The sequence below is a fragment of the Haliotis cracherodii genome, unplaced genomic scaffold, assembly GCF_022045235.1.
Source record: "Haliotis cracherodii isolate W230 unplaced genomic scaffold, xgHalCrac1.p SCAF_3, whole genome shotgun sequence".
In the NCBI taxonomy this organism is placed as follows: domain Eukaryota; kingdom Metazoa; phylum Mollusca; class Gastropoda; order Lepetellida; family Haliotidae; genus Haliotis; species Haliotis cracherodii.
The window spans coordinates 75,255,239-75,272,270 of record NW_027266286.1 but is presented as its reverse complement, the minus strand read 5'-3'; the positions used below and the strand labels follow the sequence as shown (position 1 = coordinate 75,272,270).

Genomic DNA, 17,032 nt, shown 5'->3' with positions numbered 1-17,032 from the left:
TCGATTAGACACGTACTAGATATGTGTTACCAATAACTGAAATAATCTTAAATGATATTTGCTCTTTATGAAGTACCTAATGATAAGCGTTACTTTAATATACCCAGCAGAGTGAGTGAGTGAGCGAGTTTTGTTTAACACCGCTTTTAACAGTATTCTAGTTATATCACGGCGTGTCAGCTTAATGTGGGAGAAAAGCCCGAAGTGATGCAGGTCTCAGGCGTTTACCACTTCGGTGAAACCCACGAGTACGGGTATGGTGCTGACAAACCTAGAAACATAATCGGGGCGAACCGGGATTCGTACCCACAATCATAGGTTTCTGGCGTGCCCAAGGGACGTAACTCTGCACAGCGAATCGCGGCGCCTTAGACGACTGGGATACCCGTGCCCCCAATATACCCAGCAGAAGATAACCTAAACCGAATAATAAGAATACACATACATTAATAGATATCTTACCAATTACTAAAATATTCTTACATGATCTTTGATGTTTATGAAGAACGTAATGATGAGCTTTAATTTAATACAACCTTACAGAATACAACTTAAATCGAATAATAAGAATACACAAATATTAAAAAATATATCACCCATTACTAAAATAATCATTCATGATCTTTTGATGTTTATGAGAAACGTAAAGATGAGCTTGACTTCAATACAACCTTACAGAATACAACCTTACAGAATACAACCTTACAGAATACAACTTAAACCGAATGATAGGAATACACAAATATTAATAAGATTTCAATCTGCTAATTAAATGATATGGCCACATGTTTTATATCTAAACTACCGTTAATAACCAAAAGTAATATGCCCGACGGCATGTCATTGTATGTGTACAATGTAGACATAAATAGAGCTTAATAATACTGAACATATAGCAATACATGAGCAACTGAATTAAACAACACGTGTTATGTGCGCTCACGGGTTTTGCGTGTACAGTATAGTTGCCTCGCTTAATAAGTACATTGTTTAAACATCAAGGGTAGTGTGAATCATTTGAATGGAACACACGCAGTAATCATTTAAAGATACATTCATTTACATACACTTCAATTGCAAACATTCAATACAATATACAATTGACAACAGATGCACAAGAATTACTTTGCTTCCACGAGCCCGAGTATGTGTAATTTTAATTTGTTGAACCAATGTCTAAAAACGCTATCATATTATATTTTATACTATTTTAATATACACTATATTGTTAGATTGTTTCTCGTGCTACATGATCTAACCTAACTATAATACTAACTTTACCGGTTATCTTAATCATTAATGCCTAATTTAAAATATTGATTATATTCAAAGCAACTAAGATCATAGAATGCAATAGAAAACAGGAAAAATAGGAATATAGTTTAAGAACATACAATATATATGAAGTGAACATATCTTACCTTAAAACAACCAAGAGAAGCATCTATTAGTGGCCAGTCTTTAGTGAGGTACCCGGAATAAAGGCCGTTATTTATACCACCGATGCTCTTAGGTTTTGATATGGTTGCATGTTCAATCATCACTCACTTAAACAATACCTACACAATGTTGCTAATCTAACGTGCTGACTATCTGAATTTAGAGATTACCTCGCAGTTTTGAAGGACATGAGTATGCAGAAATGACTAAAATTACATAAGTTTTCTCGGATAGCGCGTTATCATAGAATAATGTTTACTTCTCTCGCTGGACATGTAGTCTTAACGCTTAATACATAATGCCTATCAACTACACTCGTAATCTTAACGCTTACTACATAATGCTTATCAACCAAACCTTGCGAATAAAGACCGGCGTATATCAACACCGACTGATAATAAACGTTTAGTACACAAAATATTAAGTAATATACACAAAATTTGTAGTTTAGTCATATTTTATAAAGTCAAAATTATTTACAAAAATATAAGAAAATAGGATGTATTTTGGAACTATGACACTTTGTTTAATGTGCATTCTTTTCCATTTGTCATAGGGTAAATCGCTTCAATACGGTTTTTTTAAAGGTCATGTATCAAAAATACCGAATTGTTTCAAATGTTCAAGTGCACCTAATTTATATCATATCTCCTATTCTGTCTCTTTAATATATTCAGCAAACACTGCGTGTCCCCTCTTATCGCGTCTCCTTCGTGCAGGTCCCTTAATCCCCATCTATAAGTCAGTTAGCATCCCCTTATATCGCCGGATGTGTGTTTATGCACATGTCTGTGGGTCACTGCAATACCTCTACCTACAAAACCGGACCGACACGGTCAATCAGGGAGGCCGGCCCTGGACATGGACATGTGGATTTACGGTTCGTCGTTGCGTCGGCTACGGCTACCACATCACCAACGACTATGTCGACAATAAAAAATCGCCGTCCTACTTCCTGTATATGTATAAGTGACAGAGCAGGTCTCCTCATCGGGAGACGTTCTGTCACGTGATTACTATTACTTGTTTTACTCTCTCTCTCTCTCTCTCTCTCTCTCTCTCTCTCTCTCTCTCTCTCTCTCTCTCTCTCTCTCTCTCTCTCTCTCTCTCTCTCTCTCTCTCTCTCACCTTGATGGCATACTGCTGATTAACTTGCATCACATATGGTTGCCCTTGTTATTACCCGCCATTCCGCAAGGTCTCTGGTGTACACTCGACGCCCGACAACATCATCCCGGATGGTTTCAGCTGCTCTATTGGGGACCCGTCAGGGGACGTAGCAGGCCAGTCCCATCTCCGTATTACTTCTCGTCGGAGATCATCAGTGCCGAGTAAGTCTGTGCCCTGGCACTGTTATCTTGCAGTTCAAACGTTCTGCCGATAATACCAGCGTATGGAACAAGAGGAGGCTTATTTACTCAAAGAGTTCGTCTGTCACGTGTGATACCGCCCCACACCATGACACTTCCGGCATGTGATGATGGTGATAAAACATTGATGCCGTAGCATACCGCTCGCCGCAACATTATCAACAATGTTTTCTGACATCTATCGGAGCAAAACCTTGATACTTGTGCAAACATGGTGTAATGCCGATGGCGCACAACCCGTCCCTGCAGTTGCCTAGATGCAACCCACCCCAATCTTTGCCACCTGTGGTAAGATCATACCCGTCAGAGGACACCTTTCTTTCAGGCGGGCTGAAAAGAGCCGGTTTTTAACGGTTGATGTAGAAATTCGATTTCCTGTTAATGTACGGACGGAATTCCCTATTGACAACAGGAGCCGAGTTGAATCTGTGTAGTGCAGTTAATGTAGTGAGACGATCCTGTCTAGGTGGCGTTGGTCCTAGGCCTGCCAAGCCCAGGTCTCATGGCAACCCCGCCCGCTGATACTACTTGTCCCACAGTGTTTTCAAAGTTTTTTTATTTGCACAACTAGGGATATTGACATACACATCCATGTATATCTATTAACACAATATGTAGCCTATATATATTCTTCAAAAAAAGAAACTTGACATAGATGTAAAACCACTTTTTGCCAAATATTGAAAATAATTACATTAAATGAGAACCAAATAAGTCAAACAGAAAGATGATGTGTCTATAATTCGCGAAAACACATGCAAAGCACATAAACGTAGCGTTTGGGGATCAATTTTACAGCTTCATCCAAACGCAACCGCCTGTAAAAAACGTGCAGCACAGGATCCTGCATTTAGGCATGCAGGCCCCCTTGCTGAATGGGTATAAAAAAACACATCAACGGCTGTTCATACAGTCCTTATAACGGCAGTAGAGGCGGTGACAGAATGCCAATACAGAATGCAGCTCAACGGAACAACGCCATTGGGAGATTACAACTGGAGCAACTCAGCAAGAAGTGGCCAGGCACTTTGGCGTATCCAGACAGACAATCTCCGCACTGTGGACCCGATACAACAACACCAACAGACTCGACGACAGACCAAGGTCAGGAAGACCAAGGGTGACAACCCAAGCACAAGATCGATACATCCGGCTGCGACTCCTCCGAGATCGCACTACCACAGCCACGTCTACAACCACTGGGGTACGCAGAATATCAGATCAAACGGTACGCAACAGCCTAAGGGAGGCTGGACTTTTTGAACGACAACCTGTTCGACGTCATGTATTGACCCCACGTCATCTGGCGGACCGTCTGCTTTGGTGCCAACAGAGGGTTAGATGGGCACGTGCAAGGTGGAGAAATGTACTGTTTCCTGACGAGTCCCGTTTCCTACTCACACGTGCTGATGGGCGCGCACGTGTCTACAGACGTCGGGGTGAACGTTACGCCCCAAACTGTGTGCAGCAGGTTGTCCCATTTGGCGGCGGGAGTGTCATGGTATGGGCCGGAATTCATCACGGTGGTAAGACGCCTCTCGTGCATGTGGCAGGTGCATTGACAGGTGTGCGTTACAGAGACTTGATCAACGTTCATGGTGGACAGTTCCAGCAGGACAACGCTCGACCGAATATTGCACGTGTTTGTCAGGACTTCTTACAGCACAACAACATCCAGACATTACCTTGGCCAGCCCGGTCACCAGATTTGTCCCCGTGTGAGCATCTGTGGGACGAGTTGGATCGACGCGTTCGCAGAAGGAATCCACCGCCCCAAACACTTCCGGCGCTTCTTGATGCACTTCAGTATAAATGGCAACACATCCAACAGCGTGTTATTGACAACTTGATTGCATCCATGGGTCGTCGGTGTCAAGCGCTGATTGATGCACGTGGTGGGCACAACCGATACTGACATTTTCTGTACCCCTGTGACATTAACTGTATCGTGTACGTGTGTCTGTCTAGGTGACACGATTAATGTTTTGAACATTGTGTACATTGATCTTCAAACAGTGTTTCAATTATGGTTTCTGTGTCCTATTTTGAAACAATCGCATTATATTACATTTTGAAAGTCAGTGTCAAGTTTCTTTTTTTGAAAAGTATATAATCACTTGGTATATTTGTGCATTAACACAAGAATATGTGTTGTTTTATTTGGATAAAACTGTTTTGTGGACGACTTACCTCCCTTGCATGTTTCTTATTGGTAACTTCGTGGAGATTTCACTATATTGCATCACTGTGTGCGGCCACCGCATGTTGGCCTATATGTTGCATGATGAACTTTGTATCTTTCAGCCCTATGGTTTTAATACTTTTGCCAAACCTCTTAACTTGTAATGGAAACTATGTAAGTAAGTTACTATCCTATGTATAATCACTTGGTATATTTATGCACACAAGATATATCCTGTATAAACACTTGTTTATCTACGCTTATTGTGTATAATAAGTGACTGTTCATTTACGTTTCTTCAGAAATTCTCACTGCAAGTTCAGGTGATATATTCACTGTATTAACATTAAGGCAAGTTCCAGGTGAATTTAATGAGTCATTGGAAGATCGGTCAACTTATGTCGTTATGAAGTTAACTTGGCTGCGAGTGGAAAACTTGTATGGGTGGAAAACCGTTGAAAAGTTTGACAGGTCCAGACAAGTCAAAAGACTTAGAATAGAGACTGTTCAGAGGCGCTTACTGACAGATAACAAGTTAATTTTTGCTGAGGCAGTAGAGACCACTGTTGCTATGGAAACTGCTGTAAGAGATCAAATCAAATTTCATAACATTAATATCAAATCTCATTCAGTTAACATGCTTTCGTTTCGGAATAAGTCTAAACCGGTGAATAGCTTACCTATTTGGACATAAGCACAAACCCGGACTTCAAGCAATGCAGTTTGGTCCGACCTGCTATGACGGTACGCCCCTCATTGGAAGGAACTGGTCAAACAAGATCAAACTTGATAGGAGGAGTATCAAGACCTTTCAGGTGGGACAACTCTCATCATCGTTTCTGTCACAGAAGTTAAGTTCAATCCTTGACAAGTACCCTGGTGTTTTCGGAGGACGAATTGGAACACTGAAAGAAATCCAGGCTGTGCTCGGGATGTCGATTATCTCAGAAAATGCCAGCCACTGTCTTGGACAATGCAGAGTAAAATATCTAAATTCCTCCTGTCTTATAGGAAGTCAGTTCACTATACCACTGGTGAAAGACCAGCGTGGATGTTTATGAACAGACACCCAAGGACACGTTTTGATTTGCTGAAGCCTACCATCAGAAAAATCGTTCATGAGAATCAGTTTGGCATTATGTGTGACAAGTAACGTCGACCTAGGTACATTGAAGCCAGACCGGAAGTGTCCATTCGAGATTACAGAGCTGGCCATGATAAGTGGACACCTGATGTTGTCAGTTCTTGAGATGGTCCGCTTTCTTGGATGTAGTCCTCTGCATGGCGGTTTAACACAGAGTGAACCTCATCGAGACCTCTGTGATGTTGGCCGTAGCTACTCGGCCCTTCCCTCGTCACCACAGTGTATATCTGGTGATGTGACTAAGACTTACCTGTTCCAATCAGTGACTCTTCTTGTGATTCTGCTGACACAGGGAAACTACTTCACCACTCTCACTGTCAAATGATAGTGTTCTGAGGGACAGTGATTGAGTTAATTCTAATTCAGTTCCTACCTCAGGATATCTACCTGTTTGCATCCTGTACTAATTTGTCGTCCTCCACAAAAGATAGATTTATAAGATTATCTTATCAGTCTCTAAATTTCTAAATTCGTTTTAGATGTTTACACTGTTAAACTGTTGAGTCCCATCCTTGCCACCAATTGTATTTATTCTCTGCTCTGCTAGACTCCTCTGAATGTCGCAACACCTGTGCCCTCAATGAATAAGAAATGTATGTCTGTTAGGCATAGATAAGGGGCGTGGATAACTATTCAGTCTCTGTTCTTGATAGAGAGATCAAGCACAGCATTGTCCCGGCCATAAAGTACCTCAGAGTCAATGTCAGTTATCATCAAGTCACTGGAATCGTCCACGGTGTCCAAACACCATGATATTCTGCTGCTACCAGTAAGACCAGACATGTCAAGATTGTTCAAATACATTTTTAATCCAAATATCTTTGTTACATGTGGACTGAATAACTATTTCAGTCTCTGTTCTTGATAGACAGAGCAAACACAGTATTGTCCCGGCCTTCCAGTGACTTCCTCATTTCGTAAACATTTGAAGCAGACTTGGCCCGAGTTCTGAAAGATGAAGTAGCCAGATCACCGTCACGTAATAGGGATAGGGATCGACTGTGATTATAGTGTGGGATTCTTTGGGGTTCGCTCTTTCAAGACAAATGAGAGGTGGAACCATACAAGGTTTCTGGGACCCACACCTTACTATAATTAAATCAAACCACGTGAAGTCCAATCATATGTTTAAAGCCTCAGTCACACAGACAATGCCACCGCGATACAACCTCCTGACGACCAAAATACCTGATGAGGAGGAAGCGCCAGAGATGTTCGATGTTGACAGGCTCCATTCTGAGCTAGCCCATGAAATCACAATTACTTTCTCTCTCCAACTCTGCTATCAGATGTTCATAGTCTCCCAGCAATGGCCTTCTCATGATCAAAGATCTCGGCCAATACTGATTTCGCCTTGTCCTCATTCTCCTGTACATGATCATGGCAGCAACTGCAGCATTTTGATTTATTCTTTGCAGACTCTAGTCACCGACCAGTCACCATTCAGTTCCAACAAGTCACCGCATATTCGCTGACTAGTCACCGATCGGTCTCAACTGGCTGCAAACATTTCGCCGTATCTGCAGTGAACAGTTGCCTTTCATTCACTGACAAGTTGCAAAACCTATCGCTGATTTATCGGCGGCCATACCCTAATTCCAAAAATGGGCAGAAGTAGTTGCATTGGTCTCAGCGATCGCCAGTCAGTCGCAAAGGAAATCACTCACCAAGAGGTTGCATTGTGGTCGCATTGTCTGTGTGACTGTAGCTTAAGCGAACAAAGCAGATATAAAAAGAAATTCTAAAACAACTGCAACTTCAGTGCATATAATGTACAAAATAGAAACGTTGCTTAAACAACCAGTCAAGTATTGAAGACATGGAATAATAACATGTAAATAATTCACAAGATAATGAATCTCTATGGTGCTCCAACACCATGGTATACATGGTATAACTATGGCTATAACAAAGAACTTGACGTCTTCCGCGGTGTCCAAGCACCATGATGATATACTGTTACCTGTTGGCAATGGTCTTGTCCTCCTCCGCGGTGTCCATCGTGCTACTGATATACTCTGAATACTGTTACCTGCCGAGCGTCTTGACATCCTCCAAGCACCATGGTACTGATATACTCCGAGTATTATTACCTGCCAATGTTCTTGGCGTCCTCAATCGTCTCTGGCAGGTCTTGGTTGAGGGTCTCCGGGAGGAAGAAGGTCAACACTCCCGCCAATACCGCCGCACCACCGAACACCATGAGTGGAAGAGCTTCTCCAAGCCCTCCCTCCACCAAGATGCCCTGCAGAATGAAGTATTGTGTCAGCAACACGCACGTCTACATCATGTACACCATAGTAAATGCTGTTAACATTAAACGTACAAAGAAAAGTGACATTGCTGCGGACTCCATGGAATTCTTCTGATCTCATACTTCACTGTGACAATGGTTGGGGTGGTTGAATATTTAGAGGAAGTCCTCAACGTACCAGATCTACAATGTAGGGAGATATGACACCCCCAAGTCTGGAGCACATGCTGCCGGCTCCAAGCCCGACATTGCGGACAGGAGTTGGAAAGAGTTCGGCGGTGTAGATGTAGACGGTGGCGAAGGCTCCTGACGCTCCCATCTTGCCGATCAGGGACAGCAAAACGAGCGTCCACTTCGCGTCTGCACAGGAGATTTTATAACAAACATATATGCTGTCAAACTGTTATATATTGAACATGTCTACAGTACTGATAGCACTAGTAGTCGTAGGTCAAACATATCCAATTTTTTAAAAATAACATAAAATTAAAAATTCAGATAAAGCCGCCCAATAGTTTCATAATCAGTTCGTGAATATGTTTAAGGGCACAAACTATTGAGGAAGAGGTACATACCCTCTCCAGCATAGAGGACTGGGAAGATGGTTGCGAGACACGCGAGGCCCCCGCCCAGGAAGAAGACGCAATGGAGCCACTTCCGGCCAACTCTGTCGAGCAGAAACAGTGTCAGTAGATACCCAGCCACCTCCACCAGCGCAGACAGAACGAAGTTGGTGATGACGTTGCCGCTGAGGTTGGTGACGTTCAAAGTCAATCCATAGTAGGTCAGACTACACACAGCCCTGTTTAACACAGGCACTCATTACAAACCACGTTAAATCCGACGGTTATTTCCAGAGAAAGGAGAAAAACATTTATATATCAAGAGGAAGGAGATGTTGAATAACGAGTATATACCAAAGGAATGAGATGTTGAATAAAGCGCATATACCAGAGGAAGGAGGTGTTGAATAACACTTATATATCAGAGGAAGGAGGTGTTGAATAACATGTATATACCAGAGGAAGGAGGTGTTGAATAACGCGTTTATATAAGAGGAAGGAGGGGTTGAATAACGCGAATATACCAGAGGAAGGAGGTGTTGAATAACACTTATATATCAGAGGAAGAAGGTGTTGAATAACATTGATTTACCAGAGGAAGGAGGTGTTGAATAACACGTATATATCAAGGGAAGGAGGTGTTGAATAACGCGTATATACCAGAGGAAGGAGATGTTGAATAACATTGATTTACCAGAGGAAGGAGATGTTGAATAACACGTATATATCAAGGGAAGGAGGTGTTGAATAACGAGTATATACCAGAGGAAGGAGGTGTTGAATTGGACGATTGCAAGTTGGACAAAGTAGCCAATGCATTTCAAGTCCACGTAAGGACCATATACAGGATCCAGCAACGGTACCAGACTACCAACACTACAGATGACCGACCACGTAGTCGAAGACCAAGGGTCACCACCCGACGTCAGGGTTGTCAGATTGTGCGATGGCATCTTCAAGATCCCTTTGTTACTGCTGCGGAAACTGCGCGACAGACCATGGGGAAACACCAGCAACACATTAGTGCGGACACCATGCGTCGACGATTGACAAGCAGACACCTCCACTGTCACAGGCCACACCGAGGACCCATTCTGACACCACGTCATCGCCGGGACCGTCATTGGCATTGGCGCCACCAGCAGTGGAAAATTAAAGAGTCCTCTTTTCAGACGGAGCCGTTACTGTATCTCAACAGCAGATGCCAGAAAGAGAGTCTGGCGACGCCGTGGGGAACGTTATTCGGATGATTGTGTTGTTGAGAGAGACTCATGGTGTAGGGTGGAATTGGTCTTGCACAGAGGGTCGGCAAGACCAAAACATCGGTCCAGGGAGAGGCAATGGTGTCACAGCAGCTCGATATATTGATCAAGTCTTGAGACCACACGCCATACCTCATTTGGCACGTCGCCACAACCACGAGTTTCAGCATGATAACGTCCGTGCCCACACTGCGAGAGCAACAAGAGACTTCATCCAGCAGAATGGCATCAGAACCATGCAGTGGCCTGCCCTCAGTCCCGATTTAAATCCCATAGAGCACCTGTGGGACGAGATTCAAAGACGGTTGAATGACGTCCGACCAAGGCCGAAACTGCAGTTGAACTGTGTCAGGCCTTCCCCGGAGTGTAGGCTCAAGTGCCTATGGCCTCAATCAACCGCCTCATCCATTCCTTGTATCGACGTTGCACGGCAGTCATCAATGCACACGGCGGACATACGAGATACTGACTTGTGATGCCATTTTCTCAGAGACTAGTGTTGTGTTTCACTTTAACAACATTTGACATTTTAATTTCAACTTCGATGATCAGTTTTGCCAAGTTTCATCTTTTTAATATGTCTCAAAGTATGTTTACAGTGTTTGGACAAATAAGGTTTCTCATATATCTATCCATGGTGACGTTTCTTTTGTGGCTCAGTATATATTGAACGAAGTGACGAAGATGTTTACGTACCAATGAAAGAAGAGGATGAAGCTGCGTATGGCCAGGGTTCTGTTTGTCAGCAGCTCAGACAGTTTTCCTGTTGGAGCTTTAGTCTCCTCCACATATTTGCCATCAAACATATTTTCTGGAACTGTGGTCTTGTTGACTTTCGCAAACTTCCGGATGATGACTTCTGCTTCTTCAAACCTGCCTTTGGATATCAGCCACCTTGGAGACTCTGGTATAAACCTTTAACAGAGATGAACAGACTTCTAGACGGTTAGAACATCAGTTCCACTCGACATGGTGACTCACAAATAACCAGGACATATGCTTTTGCCGTTAATAACTTATTTAAGTCTGCTTACATGACTAGTATGGTGGACGAGTTCTTGACTATGGTCTCACTATGTGATTGAAATTGTCTGCATGGCATTTTATCTATATTACTCTTGAGCTGGTGAGGCAGCCTTGCTTTGTAAGTAGCTCATCTTACAAAAATACGACTTTGACTCTTCGAATGGAGACAATTAATGAAAACAAATCCCTAGGTCTGATATTGTAAAGAGGGTTAGGGCATCAAGACCAGGTGAAGAACCCTTTCCACAAAACGATCTTGGTTCTAAGTTGATCGTAGCTCCCATTCTTTGGCATAGGCTTACGACATTAGTCATAGTGCTAAGATCGCTTTATGGAATGAGACCCACGTCAGCATCTCGCCACCACTGGCGGAGGGCCGGGGCCTTATCACAGGAGAAGAAAGAAGAGGATCAGGACTTACCACCAGGAGGAGAGGAATAGGGTCGGGACTTACCACCAGCAGGAGAGGAAGATAGTCAGGACGTACCACCAGTAAGAGTGAGTGAGTGAGTATGGTATTACGCCGCTTTTAGCAATATTCCAGCAATATCACGGCGGGGACACCAGAAATGGGATTCACACATTGTACCTATGTCAGGAATTGAACCCGGGTCTTCAGGGTAACCAGCTACCCGATCGCCCAACACCAGTAGGAAAGGAAGACAGTCAGGACTTACCACCAGCAGGAGAGAACGAGGGTCGGGACTTACCACCAGTAAGTGAGGAAGAGGACCAGGACTTACCACAAGTAGGAGAGGAAGAGGACCAGGACTTACCACAAGTAGGTGATGAAGAGTACAAGGACTTACGACAAGTAGGTGAGGAAGAGGGTCGGGACTTACCCCAGAAGGAGAGAAAGAAGGTCAGGACCTTACCACCAATAGGAGAGGAAGGGGGTCAGGACGTACCACTAGCAGGAGAGGAAGAGGGTCAGGACGTACCACAAGTAGGAGAGGAAGAGGGTCAGGACTCACCACAAGTAGGAGAGGAAGAGGGTCAGGACTCACCACAAGTAGGCGAGGAAGAGGGTCAGGACCTTACCATAAGTAGTAGAGGAAGAGGGTCAGGACTCACCACAAGTAGGAGAGGAAGAGGGTCAGGACTCACCACAAGTAGGAGAGGAAGAGGACCAGGACTTACCATAAGTAGGAGAGGAAGAGGTCAGGACTCACCACAAGTAAGAGAGGAAGAGGGTCAGGACGTACCGCTAGCAGGAGAGGAAGAGGACCAGGACGTACCAATGGCAGGAGAGGAAGAGGGTCAGGACTCACCACAAGTAGGAGAGGAAGAAGGTCAGGACGTACCACTAGCAGGAGAGGAAGAGGACCAGGACGTACCACTAGCAGGAGAGGAAGAGGGTCAGGACTTACCACCAGTAAGTGAGGAAGAGGACCAGGACTTACCACCAGTAGGAGAGGAAGAGGACCAGGACTTACCACCAATAGGAGAGGACGAGGGTCGGGACGTACCACTAGCAGGAGAGGAAGAGGGTCAGGACGTACCACTAGTAGGAGAAGAAGAGGGTCAGGACTCACCACAAGTAGGAGAGGAAGAGGGTCAGGACTCACCACAAGTAGGAGAGGAAGAGGGTCAGGACGTACCACTAGCAGGAGAGGAAGAGGACCAGGACGTACCACTAGCAGGAGAGGAAGAGGGTCAGGACTTACCACCAGTAAGTGAGGAAGAGGACCAGGACTTACCACCAGTAGGAGAGGAAGAGGACCAGGACTTACCACCAATAGGAGAGGACGAGGGTCGGGACGTACCACTAGCAGGAGAGGAAGAGGGTCGGGGTTTACCACCAGTAGGAGAGGAAGAGGGTCGGGACTTACCACCAGTAGGTGAGGAAGAGGGTCAGGACTTACCCTGAGAAGGAGAGGAAGAGGACTAGGACTTACCACCAGTAGGAAAGAAAGAGGACTGGAGCACATGCTAAAGTGAGTACGTAGTTGTGCCAGTCTCGGATAGAGTAGACCACACCCGACATCAGAAGCATCCCCGTCACCCAGAAAAACAGAACTAAATTCCCAGGGTACAAGCGTTTGGAAGGAGCTACCAGTTCCATTCCTGAAACAAACACATTATATTGGTGAATCATGGAGCAGGTGGAGATGTCACAGCATCGTCATAATACAAATGTCGTGGGCAATATGTGTGTACAGTTTATGAATACAATTTCAAAATGCCATGTTCTGCTAACTAAAGCACCAGGTCCTGCATAGATCTAAAGCCTACCCAAGATGAAAGTGGCAATGTATACAGATGTTGACCCAAAGCCGGAGAGGAAGCGGATGATGATGAGGGAGGTGAAGTCTTGGATGACGTAGTTGAGGAAGCCGGCACAAATCATCACACACAAGAACATCATCAACGCTTTCTTCCGCCCGAACCTGTAAGAAAGAGATTATACGGAAGTTTACTCCCGTTGACTTGTAACCGTTGATTCGAATTTCATCCATAATAAACGACTCAAAGTTTGCTAAGGATCACCACTTTAAAAGGTATTATGTCACATGTGTGTATTTCTTGAAATAGCTAAAGACAATATTGCATGAAAACGAACAATGAACAAAAATCCGGTGTTATGTGTCACGCAATGCCAACAAACTCAGATCACCTGCAAAATGAGAGAATCTGACCGAAATTGACACGCAAGACAAATTAATTGTCCATCAAAAACAACGCCCAGTAGCGCATATGTGATCCACGTGGTGCAATCACAGCCTGGCAACGCCTTCCCATGTTCCCAATAAGTGTCTGGATTGTTGCCAAGGGAAGATTGCTCCACTCTTCAGTGAAAGGGGAAGTAGAGTTACCGGAAGGACAAGGCTTCTGCTGCTCGATCGCCACGTGTCGGATAGGAGTGAGGTCTGGGGTGACCAGGCTGGGCACTTCATGAGTACAATGGACTTCTGCTCTAAGTAGGCACGAACGACCCTGGCACGATAAGGTTGTGCTTTATCGACCATGAGGATGAAGTCCGGTCCGAGTGCACCAGCATACAATCTTATGTTCACATCCAGTTTGTCATCGCTGTAGCACACACCTGTCATCGTGCCTTGTTGTAGGAGATCGGTTCTTCCGGCTCTATTGATCCCATCCCCAATCATGATTGAGCTCCTTCCATGGCGGTCATGTTCGGCTTTGTTGGAATCCTCAAATCTTTCACCTTGTTTACGCCACACTCGCGCACCATGATCTGTGAAGTAAAGACATTATCTCGATTCATCAGTGAAAAGTACTGGCGCACAGGCCTGGTCTGTCCAACTGATGTGAGTCCAATCCAAACTTGCCTGCCTGTGATGTCGGCTCAGTGGGATGTGAATGCATGCCTCCTCCAAAGTGACCAGAGACTAACTGAGACGACTACGCACCGTAGAAACATCTAAAACGTTCTGCTGGTCATTTCTGAGTGTGATGGCAGTCATGAAGTGATAACAGCTGCAATCATGAGAAACACGTCTTCCAGCTGTAAGGTGGAACGCTGTCGTTATATGTCACTGGGATGTTGTTCCAAATGTCTGCTGATCACCAAAGACGTTTGCAAAGTGACCTTGTCGTGACCCAGTTTCAAGGATGCCTATGTATCTGTCGAATTCTTCAGTCGTCAAACAACATCCAATTGTTGCAATCCTTTGTGGCAGATGTGGTTGTGCTCTCCTGCAATGGTGTGCAACGTTTCTGTCACGATACATCCCAACACAAGTTTCCAAGCACCTCGTGCACATCGTGCCCATTTGCGTTCGTCATGAAATTGAGGCGCTAAAGGGGTTACCCAATCATTGTGTACGGGATATTAAAATCTTTATTTGTTGGATGATTTTTTTATATCATCAAAATTACACTTAGAAAACTTTTTGTATCATAAAATATAGAGTGAAACGTGTCCAAATGGTATTTATTATTGATATCTATCAGTGATAGAAGGCTGACGTCTATTAAGACAAGTTAAGGTATTCTCACATGTCGCTGATGAGACCCTGCCCAAAGGAGCCAACAAGCTTCCCCGCCATCACCACCATGTTGGAATGGGACCGCATAACTGTATTGTCACACACCAAGTTGAGCTGCGAGAAAGCAGATATATCTCTGGAACAAGGAACATCCTCACATTGTTAAAAATAGTGATATTGTTATAAATATATCTGTATATTTAAGCCTCACTGTACAAGTAATAACTGTATGCGGATATTTTTTTTAAAATATCACATATTCTCCATACAATAATTAACCAAGAATAAACAAAACTGAATGACAAATTACAACTCACATCTTCTGTTATGGTTGATGTAAACATTGATTTGTCGTACACCCATTCGCTGCACTGGGACTGACTCGAGTTGTCTGCCCTTTTAGCAAGGTCTGTGACGTCATCCGTGTAGAAAGTACATTTGGAGTATGCGCCATCTTTAATGGGAATGGTCAAGTTGACCAGACGACGATGGTTGTCTCCCTGTATGGCGTAGGTGTCGTTACTGAGGCCGGGGACTGCACATCTATCGTTGGGATACAGAGAGGATTTTATAAGACGTGAAAATAGTATAATGATTGAAAAACTAGAGCATAAAGCTTATCTTTTGTTGTTGGTGTCTGGCTTGTTTGTCAATTAACGCCAGATCCAGTGATTGATTGCTACTACCGAGCACACCACCCGATTCATGAAATCGCCAGCATAAGATTCAACACCCGAATGCTTTGAAAAATTATTTCTACAATGTGGAAGACTATGAGCACTTGAAATGCTAATTCACTTATCAGTTTGTGACCATGCGAAAAAGACACAAACCAGCAGCTTTTGTTAGCAACATCTTTCCCACTGGTTATAAGGCCTATGTATGTAAGGTATGTACAGCGTGAAGACACGGAGAGTGTTACCAGTGAAGGGGTATGTACAGCGTGAAGACACGGAGAGTGTTACCAGTGAGGGGGTATGTACAGTGTGAAGACACGGAGAGTGTTACATGTGAGGGGGTATGTACAGTGTGAAGACACGGGGAGTGTTACCTGTGAGGGGGTATTTACAGTGTGAAGACACGGGGAGTGTTACCTGTGAGGGGGTATGTACAGTGTGAAGACACGGAGAGTGTTACCTGTGAGGGGGTATGTACAGTGTGAAGACACCGGAAAGTGTCAGGAAGGCAGTCACCACAGTGGGGAGAAAAATGAAAAACAGGAGCCTCTTCTGATATGTTCCTAATTCCCCAACTTCATGCAGGATCTCGTCGAAAGACTTCATGTCGACTGTTGTGATATGCTCGCTAGTTCTTCAAAGGTTCTGTAAAAGCATACTTGCAAGGGTTAATTAAAGTTCTGAGCCTCACGTAGACAAAATTAGGTAATAGTGAAGTCTTTTCTTGTGAACATTTCATGAACATTACATGATGTCAAGAGGTATATGCTCAAAAGACATCAGAATACGCAGGGGTCTGTGACCGATGGAAAATGGACAAATTTGAAGAACGTGTAGTGAGAAAGCACTTGCAGGAACAGGGGTTAACACCGAAAGGCATCCATTGAGATATGAGTATCATATTGTTGTAACGTTCAGTCGGCATCGCAAGCAGACAGTACACATCAGCAGCACAGACACTTTGGCAATGAAGAATATATCAGCTCTTTGGTTTCTAAAACGTCTGACATCTGATCAATAACGTCATAATCTAGTCCTGTTTAAAGCTGATCCAGAAAGGTTCTTGCAACGACTTCTGACAATGGATGATACATGGGTGCACCACTTCCAGCCAAACAACAATCTACAAGTACTTGGTCACTTCACGTTTTTCAAGTTGTT

The 17,032-nt window shown here is 44.0% G+C and overlaps 1 protein-coding gene across 1 annotated transcript; it reads right to left on the bottom strand.

Annotated features, from left to right (window-relative positions):
- Positions 1 to 6,975: 6,975 nt before the first annotated feature.
- On the bottom strand, positions 6,976 to 16,495 carry LOC139474381 (organic cation transporter protein-like). The gene is made up of 10 exons (XM_071257367.1): positions 16,332 to 16,495; positions 15,512 to 15,737; positions 15,205 to 15,308; positions 13,477 to 13,631; positions 13,140 to 13,308; positions 10,912 to 11,130; positions 8,966 to 9,192; positions 8,569 to 8,750; positions 8,230 to 8,381; positions 6,976 to 7,084 (listed from the first exon to the last, which is right to left on the bottom strand). The coding sequence occupies exons 1-10, from the start codon at positions 16,475 to 16,477 to the stop codon at positions 6,985 to 6,987; spliced, it is 1,680 nt and encodes a 559-aa protein (XP_071113468.1). The 5' UTR covers positions 16,478 to 16,495; the 3' UTR covers positions 6,976 to 6,984.
- Between the last annotated feature and the right edge of the window lie 537 nt (positions 16,496 to 17,032).

Bases quoted from the DNA above. Each gene is read 5' to 3' on its own strand.
- LOC139474381 (XM_071257367.1), bottom strand. From the start codon at position 16,477: ATGAAGTCTTTCGACGAGATCCTGCATGAAGTTGGGGAATTAGGAACA. The intron at 13,309-13,476 runs GTAGGCTTTAGA...TGTTTGTTTCAG, and splicing joins CATTGCCACTTTCATCTTGG to GAATGGAACTGGTAGCTCCT. The intron at 8,382-8,568 runs GTACGTTGAGGA...TTCATTCTGCAG, and splicing joins CTCCCTACATTGTAGATCTG to GGCATCTTGGTGGAGGGAGG.